The 15369-nt window shown below is 44.6% G+C and overlaps 1 protein-coding gene across 1 annotated transcript in view; it reads left to right on the top strand.

Moving 5' to 3' along the window:
• LOC147432304 (putative membrane protein At3g27390) overlaps nucleotides 1–15369 on the top strand; it is a 119256-nt gene that overhangs the window by 43142 nt on the left and 60745 nt on the right. The window contains exons 3-5 of the mRNA XM_086492269.1: nucleotides 514–706; nucleotides 1719–1855; nucleotides 1942–2230. Coding sequence (XP_086348395.1) covers nucleotides 514–706; nucleotides 1719–1855; nucleotides 1942–2230 — 619 coding nt within the window. The remainder of the gene's footprint in view (nucleotides 1–513; nucleotides 707–1718; nucleotides 1856–1941; nucleotides 2231–15369) is intronic.

Raw genomic sequence — 15369 nt, 5'->3', positions numbered from 1 at the left:
AAACCAGCAAATATATGTAGTGGTTGTCACAATCTCGTGACACATGGCTTCTATTGCTTTAGGATTGAGCGGCCTATGGTGGTTGTGGCTCGGTTCATCCTTGATAAGTCCTCTTGAAGCATTTACACCTCCATCTTTATTTCTTTCAGTCTTTGGTGGTAGAATCGAAGAGCCAGCACCTCTTGCACTTTTTCGTTTTTGCTGTTATTCAAAGGCTTCCATCTCTGTGACTTGGTGTAATTGTTTTCTGAAAATTTTCTCCCATTCTTTGAGCTCTTGTGTAGTCTCTTCCCCTTCCTCTTCAACGCTTTCATAGCCAATTTCATTCCCTTAGGCCTTCTAATCGTGTGTGTGCTTGCGATTTACATTAAGTTTTAATTTTGTTTCTTATCTTTAGTTTCAGAAGTTAGGTTTATATTACATTTGTCTGTTATGTATTGGTAGATTTGGATTTGACACTGCAATCTAATCTGATTATACCATGCAAATCATCTTAGAGCTCTTCATTTTCAGGACAAGGAGGCTTGGGCCAGTGCTGAGGGTGGTATTGCTTCTAATTTTGCCAGCTCCCTTTCTTTTAGTACTGGTGTTTGGAGTTGCTGGAAGTGTGCTTGTGGGCATAGGTTATGGGTTTTTCACACCATTGGTGGCAACATTTGAAGCTGTGAGAGAAGGACGGGAAAACAAGTTTTTTCACTGTTTTGTGGTAGGTTTTTCTGGTGACCATTGTATGTGTAAATGAGTATTGTGAGCAAGACTGACATTATATGCATCAAACCTTCCATCAACTATTTTGGTCATTTCTCTGTTGACCATTGTATGTGTAAATGAGTATTGTGTTGTAGGTTTCTCTGTAGACCATTGTATGTATAAATGAGTATCGTGAGCAAGACTGACATTATATGCATCAAACCTTCCATCAACTATTTTGGTCATTTCTGTTATCTGTCTTTGGGAGGTCTGGCAGCCTTTGCTTCAAAGAAAGTGTGGGTTTTTTTTCTATCCTATTTCAGACAATTGATGTTGCTTAGCTGTGACTTCTGCTTTTATATTGTAGAAGTAACAATTACATAAGGTTATCTTAAAATTATGGTACCTTACATTACATAACTACCGGTCCTCGGTGCAGACCCTTCATGGGGCCCACCATGGAGGGGAAGTTAACTACTGCAGGGACAGCACATAAGAGAAGCTGAAAGGGAAGAGGGGTGGGGGGACTAACTACTGCAGGGGCAGCAGAGGTAAGGACAGGTGACAGGGGTAGGATCTGTCAGAACAGGTTTCATGAGCAGCAGGGTACGAAAAGGAGGTAGGAAGGGCTCTGTTTTTTCTAGTTTATGAATGTTTCGCTCTTAGGTTCAGGTTTTTGTTCAATTGACAATTGCTGGTAGAATTATGTTATTACTCTTTGAGCCAACTTTTACACATTCCAGCTTTGGTAATATGCAGATAGATCGTTTTTACAGGTTTAGTATGTTCCAAGAATTGTGGTTGCCTTTTTCTGAAGGGAGGCAAACATGGAGTGGTTGTTTGAAGCTCTTATTAACTTGTTTCTTGGTCAAGCTGTGTGTAAAAATCTCTTCCTCTTCATGCATGTGCAGTGCACACTTTCCCAGCTTGGTGTCGTTGCTATGCTTGCCATGTTGTCCATGTTATTCGCAGAGTATCTTAATGGTGAGAGTTGCAACTTTCTAACATATAAGTGACATTTTCTGCAGGATGGAGTGTGGGATACCATAAGAGGAAGTTGTACTGTGGTCCGCGACTTCACTGACTTCTGTTTTCATTCTTATTTTTCTTACTTGGATGAATACCTAAAGGAGCCGGATCCAAGTTTTGAACCATATGAGATCAAGTGAATTGTTTGCATATCAAATCTGTTAACTGAAATGTTTTGTTTTAAACAAACAGGTTTTCTGAAAAGCACTCTTTGGATTCCAGGGTGCTTGACCTTCCAGGTTGTGTTGTGGTTGGACTGTTAGGGTTGCTGCTCGATGTCCCTTTGATAATTTGCGTTGCAATCGTAAAAAGTCCCTATATGCTTATAAGAGGATGGAGAAGGCTCTTGCAAGATCTGATTGGCCGTGAAGGGCCCTTTTTGGAGACAGTATGTGTCCCTGTTGCTGGCCTTGCCGTTTTATTATGGCCCTTGGTGGTGGTCATAGCCGTGTTATGTGCAGCGTTGTCAAGTGTTTTCATTGGCTTGTATGGAGCTGTCGTTGTATACCAGGTGCTTTTCTGATGAATGAGTTCTTATAAAGCGAGTTTGTTTTTGAGTAAGAAGAGGTCCATAAGTTTTGCTTTTGTGGATGGGAGAGACCACAGTGTATATACAGAGATGCTTTCTAAATATCACCGAAGAGAGGAAAAATTCAACATATGAGGTTGCTGCTAGATTACCAAGTTGCAAATGCAACCACTTGTGCTGTGAGCTTGTACATTATAGAAATGACATGAGCTAAGTAATTGCATTGGCAACATGTGTTTGGAGTCAAACTAGACCTTAGATGGGCGTGTGCACCAAAACAGTGGCTTCTGTTTCTCTATTAAGGGTCTTTGTAAGAGCTCTCTTTACTTTGTACTCCTGCCTTGTAGCACGTTTCTAAGATATAATTCTCTTCAACTCAAGAATTTTGGCTGATATGGATATTTTCTTTGTGTCTCGTGGATGACTGACACGAATCTATAACTTGGGACTTTCTACAACCAAAGGGCACCACGTGCCAGTTGGAAAGATCGATTGGAACAGACTCTTAAACAATTGCAACAAATCTGCAAACACTTCAAATATTTGACCTGAAAGAGAACTCAACACTTGAGATGAGACACAGTGAGGTGGAGTTTCCCACTCATATGCATTGGCGTCTCAACTAGGCGCCCCTTGCCGTATTTCTTTATGTTAAGCTTTTAGGCCGTGCGTGCAATTGCAAGTGCCTTTATTTATAGGCACCTTGGCCCCTAAAAGCAAGTGCGTTAATAAATATTATTAAACGCTTCAATAAGTCAAAGCTTTTAATAGCTACTGCCCCAAATGCTCGGCTTTCAAAAAAAATGTCGCCAGAGAGCAACTCAGCACCAAAACTGACCGCCTTATCACGTCTGTACTGTTTTATGATTTCTCCCGCAAAGCATAGCTTGATTTCCACCGGGATATAGGGGTGGCCAGTCTTAGATTTAGCTATGCTCCGTTGGTCGTGTTCGAGCTCCGCTCATCCTCTTTCCTCTTTTGGTCCAAAGGGTCTTGCCACGTCATCCTACTCTATCTAGTAATCTCATCCTTTTTGAAACTCTTGTTGCACTAGAATGATGCTTTGTCCGGCCATCTCATCCTTTTCGGAAACTTTTGATGCACTAGATTCACCATCTATCCATTCATCTCATCCAAGTAGAACTTTTGATGCACTCGAGTTGAAATTTCAAGAGTTAATGCTCCACAAATGCAATACAATTCATGGATGCACAATCACAGATGCATTCACTTGAACATGAATACATTAAGTGCAACATCTGTTGTGTAGAGCAGAACTTGGACATGTGTCTGTCAAAGGTGGCAGCGGAAGATGCAATGAAGACAAGAACTGGCTCGTGATCCGGTGAACACCTCGACTCCGATCTAGAACACGTGCAATGCCAAACACATGAACAAGGCACCTGTGGAGTAGAGAGATCAATCGGGTAGAAAGAGACAGGACATCTGAGAATGAGAGAGAGAGAAATGAAATGTTCTATTATGAGACCAAAAAGTTACAATTGGTGAATCTGATACCATGTCTCAGTACGGAAATTACAAAGTTACAAAGAACTAACACTAAAACACTAAGGAAAAAGAAATAGGGGGGGGGGGGGGGGGGTGGGGTTCAGATGAAATCTCTCATCGGTCGCTGTCGGATCTCATCGACCTCCTCCATGGTCAATACTCTGGTTGGGCGTCTTGCATGTTGAGCTAGAGTGATCTGTATCTTCTGTTGCAGCCTTCGTCGGTAGTGGGGAGACCCCCCGAGGTCGTGGGCGTCTGGATCTGCCAAGCTCAGTGGCTCGGTCAAGCAGTGTACCTCTAGTATGAGTAGGCTCTGAAATCTACTGTAATGACTGCTCCTCCATGGTCAATACTCTGGTTGGGCGTCTTGCATGTTGAGCTAGAGTGATCTGTATCTTCTGTTGCAGCCTTCGTCGGTAGTGGGCAGACCCCCCAAGGTGGTGGGCGTCTGGATCTGCCAAGCTCAGTGGCTCGGTCAAGCAGTGTACCTCTAGTATGAGTAGGCTATGAAATCTACTGTAATGAATGAAATCTCCTCAGTCGTGGTCGTCTCGATCTCCCCAACTCTATAGCTTGGTCAATGAGAGTACCACTGTTGTGTGTATGGGTGGAACCGAGCTCTGTGGTGGTGGTGGCCCCTCTGCCTCTGTGGTACACAGACTGAAGAAATCTGAGATGCGTCTCTAGGACTGTCTCTGTCTATGCCCTCTCAATAGAGAGTCTCTATGTCTCTGTATCTCAAGTAGAAATAATCCGAGACATCTCTGATCCTGATATCTCATGACTCTATCTAACGAGTCAACACCATCTCTGAATAAGCAGTGAAAGCGTCCCCGTATCTCATAGTAGACTGTGCAGTGACATATGTAGTGAAGCTTTGTCTCTGGCTCTGCATGGCATAACTGACATATCGTACTGTCTGCTGGTATGCCTCTGAATCTACCTGTCTCAATCCCAACCTGGTGTGAAGATGTGCGTATCTGGCCTATGGTACATCATAACCCATGAGATAGATGTGTGTCCATGTAGCTGGGCCGTGTGACTAATCCGTCTGTCGCGAGTTGGAGAAGATGCTCTCTATAGAAAGCCCTTTTCGTACCCAACACTCGTGATGGCTCTATCTGTCACGTAACACATCCAACCCTATGTGTACGTGGACAAGCTACAGCATGACCAGGGTTCGGTTCAGTCAAGTCAGTCTAGAATAGGAAGTGATTTGGCACCTTTGGGAGTCTGCTCGCAGACCTTGCATGTCAAGACACTTAGAATAGATGGATATCCTCTGGTTGCACACAACATGATCATCAGAGTTCCATCAGAACCCATCAAGAGCATTTTTACAGTGCATAGACCTTTTTGCCCTATTTTTGACATTTTTCACTTATTATTTTTAAGTGACTTTTGTTGGGAACTAGGTAGGGAAAATTTACTAAGTTTGTATGTAAGAAAACCTAGCGCTAGCACTTTCTGGCAGAAGAGGCAGCAGGATCAGTTTGTTCAACAGACAACTTCTCAGCAATACCCCCCATCAACATTGGATGCCTAGCGTTTTGCAACATCTGCAGCAAGGCTAGCATTTTCCATCAAGAACCCATATCAGCCAGCGTTTTTGCATCTGCATCAGCTTGGCGACAGCAGGGGACATATCAGCCCTAGAGTTAGTATTTTGCACCAGCAGATTCACAACGTTTTTGCAACAAGAGCCATTTTCAGCCCTGCAATTCAGCGTTTTCAGCCCCATCAGGCTAGCGTTTTTCAGCAATCAGATTTAGCGAATAAAAACAGCAGCAAGACGATTGCAGATTCAGCCTCAGTATTCAGCCCTCAAGAAGTTCAGTGATTTGCCTTGTTGCAGCCCCTTGCCGCATCATCGACATCGCGAAGTACCCTAGATGTCCGACGTCTTTGTATAGTCCTAGTCTCGTCATCGTTGGCACCACCGTCAGCCTCGACATAGTATCACTTAGTTTTGCATCAGCATCTTGTACCAGATTGTGCAATCAATAGCATAGACTTCTCTCGCCATCGAGAGAAGGGCCTTCGGAGGAGGGTTTTACAACATCTCCGGTGTCGTATTCTCTTCTCTCTCTATCTCTCACTCTCAGCACCTTCATTCACAGTGTCCATTCACTGTTTGTGTCCATTGCACTCTCTCACTAAAGACACGGAAGGCTCTCCCTTCTGTAAGTAAAAGGAACCTTGAGCATAGTTCGGAGCACTCATCTTGAGCAAAGTTCAACATTTACTTCCGTTGCACCTTACATTGGTATTAGAGCTTTGACAGTGTTCTGTATCACTCAAGGAAAGAACTACAAGATTTTTTTTTTTTTTTTTTTTTTGCTTGTTGCGGTCGCACGTAACCCAAGTCCTCTTGGATGTGTCGATTCCTAATCGTGTTATTGAAGAGTGACAAGAATCCCAAGAAAGAAGGGCTTGTCCAATCTCCCCTTGTGCTTCTTTTCACTCATTGAGAGCGGACCGTGCACTTAGCGGCCGGCCAATCGACGTGAGGTGGAAAAAAGCAACCTTGGTGTGAGTGCAAGGCCGCCAAGGGTGCGCCCGCACGAAAAGAGCAGAACTCGGGTGAAGAGAAGATCCTTCTCTAACACAGATTGCAAGCGAAAGAAGAACCTCAAGAACTCAAGAACCCAAGAACCTCAAGGCTCTCAAGAACCTCAAGAACCCAAGAACCTCAAGAACCTCAAGAACCCAAGAACCCAAGTTCCTCGTGAACTTAAGAACCCAAGACCACAAGAACCCACAAGAACCCACGACTTCAGTGGATGGTCATCACTCGAAGTGGAATGGATACTTCGCTCGGAGGTGATGTGCATGAGAGAGGCGAAGAAGAATTTTCCCCACCAGGAGGTTTTTCTGACCCTCCCTCTTTCCCATCTACGCCAAGGATTGCACTAACTCCTATGGAGGAGTTGAAGCAGGTCTTTATGGAAAGGAAGTTAGAACGCGAAGCAAGAAAAGCAGAAAGAATGGTCGACTTTGAGTGTGAGCGTGAGCAAGCACGCTTGGAGACCGCAGAAAAGCAAAGCAAAAATAGATCGTGAACACGAAGAAAGAATGACAGCTATAGAGCATGAGCACGAGCAAGCACGCTTGGAAGCCAAAGCATGAGAAGCAAAGTTGGATCAGAAGCAGAACTTGATCTCGAGAACAAAGACAGACAGGCAGCAGATCGCGAGAACAAAGCAAGACAAGCAATGAACGACTGACACATTCAAGAGTTGTTGCGAGATGCAAGAGGATCAGGAGAAGGAGACTCTTTTAGTATTTTTTTCTCCAAAGCATGACACACATGATTTGCATGCTGATAAGCATGATGAATTGCATGATAATGATGAGCATGATGATTTGGATGATAAGGACAAGCATAATGATTTGCATGATGATCAAGATGTGATTTCTCACGAGCATGATGATTTGTATGACCACGATGTGATTGTTCACAAGAATGATGGGTTAGTTGATACTGTTTCTAGTGAAGCTAACCTCATTGCAGAGACAATCAATCACGAAGAACAGATCTTGGCTCTCGAGTCGAGGTCCAAAGAACCCCCTCAGGAAGTTTCGATTCCTCACGAAGAACCGATCTTGGCTCTTGAGCCTAGGTTCAAAGAACCCTGACATGAAGTACTATGTGTTCGAATGATTAGTCAGCACACATTGTTTCAGTGTTTCATTCGTGATGCTTTCCTGTATTTTAGTCAGCGTCTTTACGTGTTCTCTTTTCCTAGGCATGACATATTATACGTTGAGCACGATTCACTCATGGATGAGCACGGATGTATGCGGATTTCTCATGAAAGCTAAAAAGTATGCATTCAAGGAAGTCACATTCCATGTCTCTTCTTTGGCATGACACAGTCGTAGAAAGAGCACATGAAAGTATAAGCACCAAGCATGGGCATTTCCATTGTGTTTTGCCACAGTTGATTGATTTAGATCGGAAAGTCAAGATTCGACCCCATTGTTTGCGTGTGTTTGATGACCCGTTTGGCACTCCGTCACTTTGTTCATCTGCATTGCATGCACAGTTTTTTCGAAAGACTAGCATTTTTCCAGTCACTTTACATGGATTGGGTATGTTCATGTTTTTGTGTTGGTAGTGGTTTTAGGAATTTTCATCCTCGGAGATTTTTGAAGAAAGAAGAGCATGACTATAGACGAAGTTGAAGTTTTGAAGGAGCCAGAGATGACTTTGTGTCGCTTTCGGCGCGGCCCAAAGAAGCAAGCGTTGCAGACCTTTATGAAGTTCAAGTATCGCATGACCCACTCATCAGAGTGGGCCGGCGGAGAGTCCTTTCCAGGATTCCAGACCTTGTTGGCGATCTCCCTCGACGCCATACAGTTCGGTACCAATACTTCACTTTGAAAAGGAGGGGATGTCACGTGACACATCCAACCCTATGTGTACGTGGACAAGCTACAACATGACCAGGGTTCGGTTCAATCAAGTCAGTCTAGAATAGGAAGTGATTTGGTACCTTTGTGAGTCTGCTCGCAGACCGTGCATGTCCAGACACTTAGAATAGATCCATATCCTCTGGTTGAACACATCATGATCATCAGATTTCCATCAGAACCCATCATGAGCATTTTTAAAGTGCATAGACCTATTTTTCCCATTTTTGACATTTTTCACTTAGTATTTTTAAGTGACTTTTATTGGGAACTAGCTAGGGCAAATTTACTAAGTTTGTATATAAGAAAACCTAGCGATAGCACTTTCTGGTAGAAGAGGCAGCAGGAATAGTTTGTTCAACAGGCAACTGCTCAGCAAGACCCCCTATCAGCATTGGATGCCTAGCGTTTGCAACATCTGCAACAAGGCTAGCGTTTTCTATCAAGAACCTAGATCAGCCAGCGTTCTTGCATCTGCATTCGCCTGGCGACATCAGAGGACAAATCAGCCCTAGCGTTAGTGGTTTGCACCAGCAGATTCACAACGTTTTTGCAGCAGGAGCCATTTTCAGCCCTGCAATTCAGCGTTTTCAGCCCCATCAGGCCAGCGTTTTTCAGCAAGCAGATTTAGCGAATAAAAACAGCAGCAAGACGATTGCAGATTCAGCCTCGGTATTTAGCCTTCAAGAAGTTTAGTGATTTGCCTTATTGCAGCCCCTTGCCGCATCATCAACATCACGAAGTACCCTAGATCTCCGACGTCTTTGTATAGCCCTAGTCTCGTCATCGTCGGCACCACCGTCGGCCTCAACATAGCATCACTTAGTTTTGCATCAGCATCTTGTACCAGATTGTGCAATCAATAGCATAGACTTCTCTCGCCATCGAGAGAAGGGCCTTCGGAGAAGGGTTTTACAACATCTCCGGTGTCGTATTCTCTTCTCTCTCTCTCTCTCTCTCTCTCTCTCTCTCTCTCTCACTCTCAGCACCTTCATTCACAGTATCCATTCACTTTGTTTGTGTCCATTGCACTCTCTCACTAAAGGCACGGAAGGCTCTCCCTTCCATAAGCAAAAGGAACCTTGAGCACAGTTCGGAGCACTCATCTTGAGCAAAGTTCAACATTCACTTCCCCCTTATACTATCCATGTCCTCCTGGTATCAAGCTGGATAAGATCCCACCGAATGAGTCTAGTAATCTCCATCCGTGTAAGAGTCAAAGATGGTGCATCAAGAGAATACTGGAAATCTGGCAGCCTGTCTATGCTGAAACCATGCCTTTGAAACCATGAGCTCATCCGTGCATACCAACATGATGTATCTCCCTGTAATGCCGGCTGTCTGGACGACTCAAGAGCAAGCCTAGCATATCTGTCCCTGGTGGTGTCCCATAAGCTATGTACAAATGATACTGATCTGGTAAGTGCCTCAATCTCCATAGGTAGGGCAGCCAGCTCTGCTCGTATGATGTCATGTGGAACTGAGGCCTTGGCTCTAATCAGCCTAGAAATCATAGATACCAAGGGCCTCTCCATATTACTCCATCCAACACTCTCAACAGATGGTCCCCAAACCTGAACCCCGTAGTGCATATCTGAAGTGGCCAAAGTGTCGAAGAGCCACAGCTTTGTTCGAGGTTCGAGGTTCTTGGAACTGAACCTGCGAACAAATCCTCTCGAAACCACCTAGGGCTACATAGACACGAGTCAATCTAGTGTTTGCTGCCACTCTCAGTGTGAACCTTGGTCCACTAAAGACCACCCCAAGATATGTGTATGCATCAGTGTACTCCATACTATCTTGACCATATGTGAATGTTGGTGCTGATCTCTTGACCCATTGTGGCGTGGTATTAAATACCATGACCTTGGTTTTATTAAGGTTGACAGACAATCCACCATCCCCTGCAAAACTATGCAATGCGGCCAAAGTCTCTGCATATCCTCTCGTGAGTTTTATATCAACACGATATCGTGAGCATACAATAAAAGAGGGATCCATGTCCTTGCAAGTTGAGCACCTCTATCTCCTCCTTTGTCAATATAATCAGAGACCTCATCAACATACATACCAAATAAAGTAGAGGACAATGGACATCCTTGTTCACTCCGATAGTGGAGTGAACTATGTCAGATATCCCCTGTGGGTTGCGTACATGACCCATCACTGAAGTGTACAATGCCATAATCCCCCATATCAGCTCTGTGGGTACCCCCAATTCCATAAGTCGGCGCATTAATCTGGCCCAGTGGTACTGTGTCAAAAGCTTTGGGAAGTCCAGAAAGCTGCAATATATCCGTCTACCATGTGCTCGACCTCCTCAATGATAGCTCTGAGTGTAACGACATGATCCAGTGTGGAGAAACCCCTCCTGAAACCAGCCTGTCCAGGTGCTGGTATGCCCATAGTCTTTGCCCAACTGCTCAGCCTATGCGCAAGGATGGATGCATACAACCGTGCCAATGTGTGTCCTACCATGATAGTACGGTAACTCCCTGGCACTATGGGGTCTTCTTTCTTGAAGATAAGTACAATAGTAGACAATCTCCAAGACTCAGGAAAGCCCTCACACATGACACGGTTGATCAACCGTGCAAGCATCTCTGCCATGTTGTGAGAGAGAGAGAAATGATCTTTGCTCTTCTAGGTTGGCACACAAGGATGGTGCTATGCCTCTGATTGAAATGCCCACAAGATGGGCTGCCATGAGGGGATGGCACGAAGGGGAAGATCTGTTGCCTGTCTCTCCTAGCAAAGGATCACCTCCACAAGAAGCCCGTCATCATCTGCAAACTCTGCCATGGCTGCCCACCAAAAACGCTGAGTGCGGCCAGGCAAAAACGCTATGGCTGTTGGTGAAAACACTAGGGCTGCCTGCCGATGACCTCCACCTGCTGCCCCTTGGGTCCATTAGAGGGCGCCCCCACATTGGGGCTGAATGCATGCCATGAGGCCTACACGGATCTGCCTGACCCAGCCCTCCAGCTCTATGACCTTGGAAAAAAGGTAGAGAAATCGGCGAGCAATAGGAGAGTGTCACAAACTGGTGACGTGGCAGGCCCCTGGGACACACTCGCAGAGTCGGGCAGCAGGGTACAGACCCGCAAAACGCGGCGACAGGCATTTATGGCAGTACGGCACGGACGCTCCATAAAATCCGCTGATTGGCTTTATGGAAATCCCGCTTGTTGAGGCATTGGTAACGTGGCACTGCGTACGGATTTTTGCTGAAATTGCGTTGGCTGATTATAGCAGCTTTTGGGACAGTTGCTTTAATTTGAGAAGCTTTAAGTTTTATTGCTTTTGGGGCATCCCTTGTACTTATAAATTAGTGGGTAGGGCCTCACTTCTCAGAGCATCTGGACGCAGAGTTTGAGAGTGAGTACCTACCCACTTTCTTGTACTTTGAACACGGATTAATACAAAAAGAAATACCGAAAGGGGCGCCAATCCTTGGGGCCAATACCTCTTGGCACGGAACTACGCCGGGCGGTGTCGACTCAAGTGTGAATTGTGAACTGTTTTCTAAGTGAATCTTTGCTCTGTCGCAGTAAAATCTTGACTTGGGGTGTCCAGGTTTTTTACAGTGGTATCAAAGCCCGGCTGATTTCTCTTCTACCAGGAAATCCGATCCTTTTCTCGCGACACTTATGGATTCCAACAGAAATCAGTCGACTTCTTCTGCATCTGCGAATGCAGGAGGAGATCGTGGAGAAGATTCTTATGAGCAATCAGAGGAAGAGTACGGCCTACCTCGGCCTACTCGGTTCTAGTTTTGTTTCGTAGCAAACAAAGTGATTTAGTTTATTTGTTTGTTTGTTTTTGTTTTTCTTTTCTTTTCTTGTGTCCCTTGCTTTTATAGTTTTATGAGTGCTTTATTCCCTCTTATAATTTGTGAGTTCAGACTATTCTGAACTTATGAAGGTATATCAAGAAACCTCCTTCTCCGAGGATGTTTACAAAGCAGGAATTATAGGAGGTGGTTCAGACACAGATCAGTCGGCTTTTGGACATGAACAATCAATCCAAAAAGCAAGTGAAAAAGCGCAAGAAGGGGATTGACTACCCTGGTTATTTGGGCCGTCAATCTTCCTTTGCATCGGTGAGAAAGCAGAAGAACGTGTACGGTTTGAAGGACTACCCAGTTCTTCTTCTTCTTCTTCTTATGACAGTTCTTCTAGCTCCTCTGACTCGAGCGAAGAAGATAGAAAAGGCAAAAAGTGAAGCAAAGAGCAAAGGTTCGGAAAGGGCAAGAAAAAGGCGAAGAAGTCTAAATTTTGCCCAATTTCTGACAGCTCTACAGAGGACTCATCCTTAGACAATTCGGACTCCGACGATCACATCTTTCATGCAAAGAAGAAGCATTTTTATAAAGCCAACCAATATGACTTCCTCGAAGATAAAAGCAAGAAAGTAAGAGAATTCAAAGAAGGTGGACAGTCAATTAAGTTTGACTCTTTTTCTGGATTTTGAGATGCTTCGAGGACTTTAGCCTTCATAAGCAGTTTGACATAGCTTTCTCTAGAGGGCATTACTCAAAGCCACTCCAAGATTCGGAGGGCTACATCTTGCTCGAACGTGGTGGTCCACCCTTCTACTTAGAAAGGAAGCTCCAGTTAAATGGTTAAAATTCGAAATAGCTTTTTATTTCTTCTTGGCTGAGTCGGGAGTATGAACGAGATATACGAACTGCTTGGAATCATCTTCGGATAACCAAGGGAGATTCTTTGGACGCTTACTGCGAGAGATTTTGGAGCTCTTTTCTACCGGCCTCTTCATTTAAGTAGGTCTCATTCAAAGAACAAATTGAGCGGTTTTGCTGCAGTCAAATTCTATTCAAGAATTGATGGGTCATGCGAAACGGGGTTTTGCCATACATTCAGGCAATTTGACTTACCCCATTGATGAGATCTTGACTAAGAGAACCCAACAGACTTCTAATAATGAAAGTAGAAAGAGAGAGAGTCCCAAGAAAAGGAAGACAAGGATTCACGACGCCAGCTCACTCTTCGAGAGAGGGCCAACTATATCAAAGAGGGAAGTGTTTCGGATGCGGGGAACATGAGCACGTCTCCGTGAAGTGCCCTAAAAAGGCACAGTAAGAACACAATGAAGACAGGCCAAAGAGTTCGAGAGCAGCTGAGGAACGTGGCGGAAAAGGCAAGATGAAAGCATGGCTGGTTCTAGATTGCATGGGTATTGACCCAAGCACCATTGATGAAAGTAAAGAACTTTGCCGAGCTTGGGACAAAGTGAAGGATCAAGAAGCCCTGATTTTCTTTGATGGAGGAGCCAAGGCAAACTTCATTTCACCTGAATTGGCGGCGCGGCTCGAGATTTACACCCGATCGGATGGGACCACAAGCAAAGGCAGTTCTAGCGGCACCCGGACGAGACATAGCCATTGGCAAACTTTGGTTGCATTGTCAGGTGTATTTGGGGCACGAGGACTTCTATATAATGCCCTTGGAAGGTTGTGATGTCCTCCTTGGAGTCCCTTGGTACCATAAGAACAACGCCGTGGTCGATTATTGGGCGAAGAAAGCAACATTGACTACTGAAAAGGGCCGAAACATTGTACTTGATGTCAAACTTAAGGGCGAGTCTGTCTCTATTGTATCGGCTTCGGCCGTTTCAAAATTAATGAAATCGAGCTTGTTTGTTTACTTGATCTTTTTGAAAGAGTTAAATGATGTGCACAGGACAAATATGTCTGAACTTGATAAAGAACGCAAAGATTTTCTCCACACTCCTGCCGATTGCCAGGCGAGTTGCCATCATCTCGGCTTGAGGATCATACTATTGATATGATATCTGGAAGCACACCACCGAACCGGCCATCTTACCGTGTGAGCCGAGCCCAGAATGAAGAGATTATGAACCAAGTGAAGGACCTCTTGGAAAAGGGTCTTATCCAGCCGAGTACTTTACCCTATTGCTCTCCGGTGTTGTTGGTTTTAAAGAAAGACAGATCTTGGAGAACGTGCATTGATTATAGAGCTCTCAATAAAATCACCATCAAGGACAGATTTCCATGAAGTTGGAGAATGTCCATGAAGTTAGAAGCTTCTTGGGCTTATGTTCTTACTACTGGCGGTTCATTAGAAAGTTTGGAGAGGTTGCTTCCTCTTTGCTTATCTTGACACAGAAAGGAGTCCCTTTTTCGTGGGGACCCACAGAGGGGATTGCCTTTCAGACTTTGAAAGAGAAATTGACCACAGGATCAGTTTTGACTTTGCCGGATTTGCAAAAGTCATTCGAAGTATATTGTGATGCTTGGGGTCGTAGTTTGGGTGCGGTCTTAATGCAAGAAGGCCATGTCATTGCCTATGAGAGCCGATTGTTTTCAAGGCCGGAATTGACAACACAGATTTATGAGAAATAGCTTTTGGCGGTTATCCATGCTCTTACTCAGTGGTGACATTACCTACTCAGAGCCGATTTTACGGTCTTCAATGATCATCAGAGTCTACACTACTTCTTGTCACATAAGCAGCTATCGGAAAAGCAGATGGGGTGGGCGAACATCTTGTCACAATTTCACTTCCAAATTGTCCATGTGCAGGGGCAGAAGAACTTGGTGGTAGATGCTTTGTCTCGAAAGCCGTTGGTTTTGGCTATTTCTGCTATTCACCATAGAAGCTTCGAGGACATGGTCGATCAATACTCCACAGATCAGTCTGATGTATTCAATCGAATACAGAATGGGGAGGTAGTAGCAGGATATTCCATTCGGGATGGCTACTTGATGAAGAAGATGATGTTGTGCGTTACACAACCGTTGAGAGAAAAGGTTCTAACTGAAGGCCATTGTCCACCATTTACGGGTCACCGCGGCATTGACACCACCTTGAAAGGTGTGGAGCAATACTTCTTTTGGCCGAGACTCAAGAAGGATGTGGACGATTTTGTACGCAGTTGCTTGGTATGTCATAAGGTCAAGTTTGACAAGCGTAAAGCACGGCCTTTACCCATTCCCACCCGCCCCTGGGAAAGTATTGCTATGGATTTCATTTTTGATCTCTTGAAGACACAGAGTGGGCATGCCGGTATGTGGACTGTTATTGACAGATTTAGCAAGCAAGCTCATTTCATTCCAGTGAAGAAAACAGTCAAGCCGGATTATTTAGCGCGATTGTTTATTGCGCAGATATTGAGACTACATTGCCTGCCTGAGACAATACTCTCTGATAGAG

The sequence above is a fragment of the Adiantum capillus-veneris genome, chromosome 20 (genome assembly GCF_014529385.1).
Source record: "Adiantum capillus-veneris isolate H3 chromosome 20, ASM1452938v2, whole genome shotgun sequence".
NCBI lineage: Eukaryota > Viridiplantae > Streptophyta > Polypodiopsida > Polypodiales > Pteridaceae > Adiantum > Adiantum capillus-veneris.
Note: the sequence above shows the minus strand (reverse complement) of the source record. Positions and strands in the feature narration are given on the sequence as shown.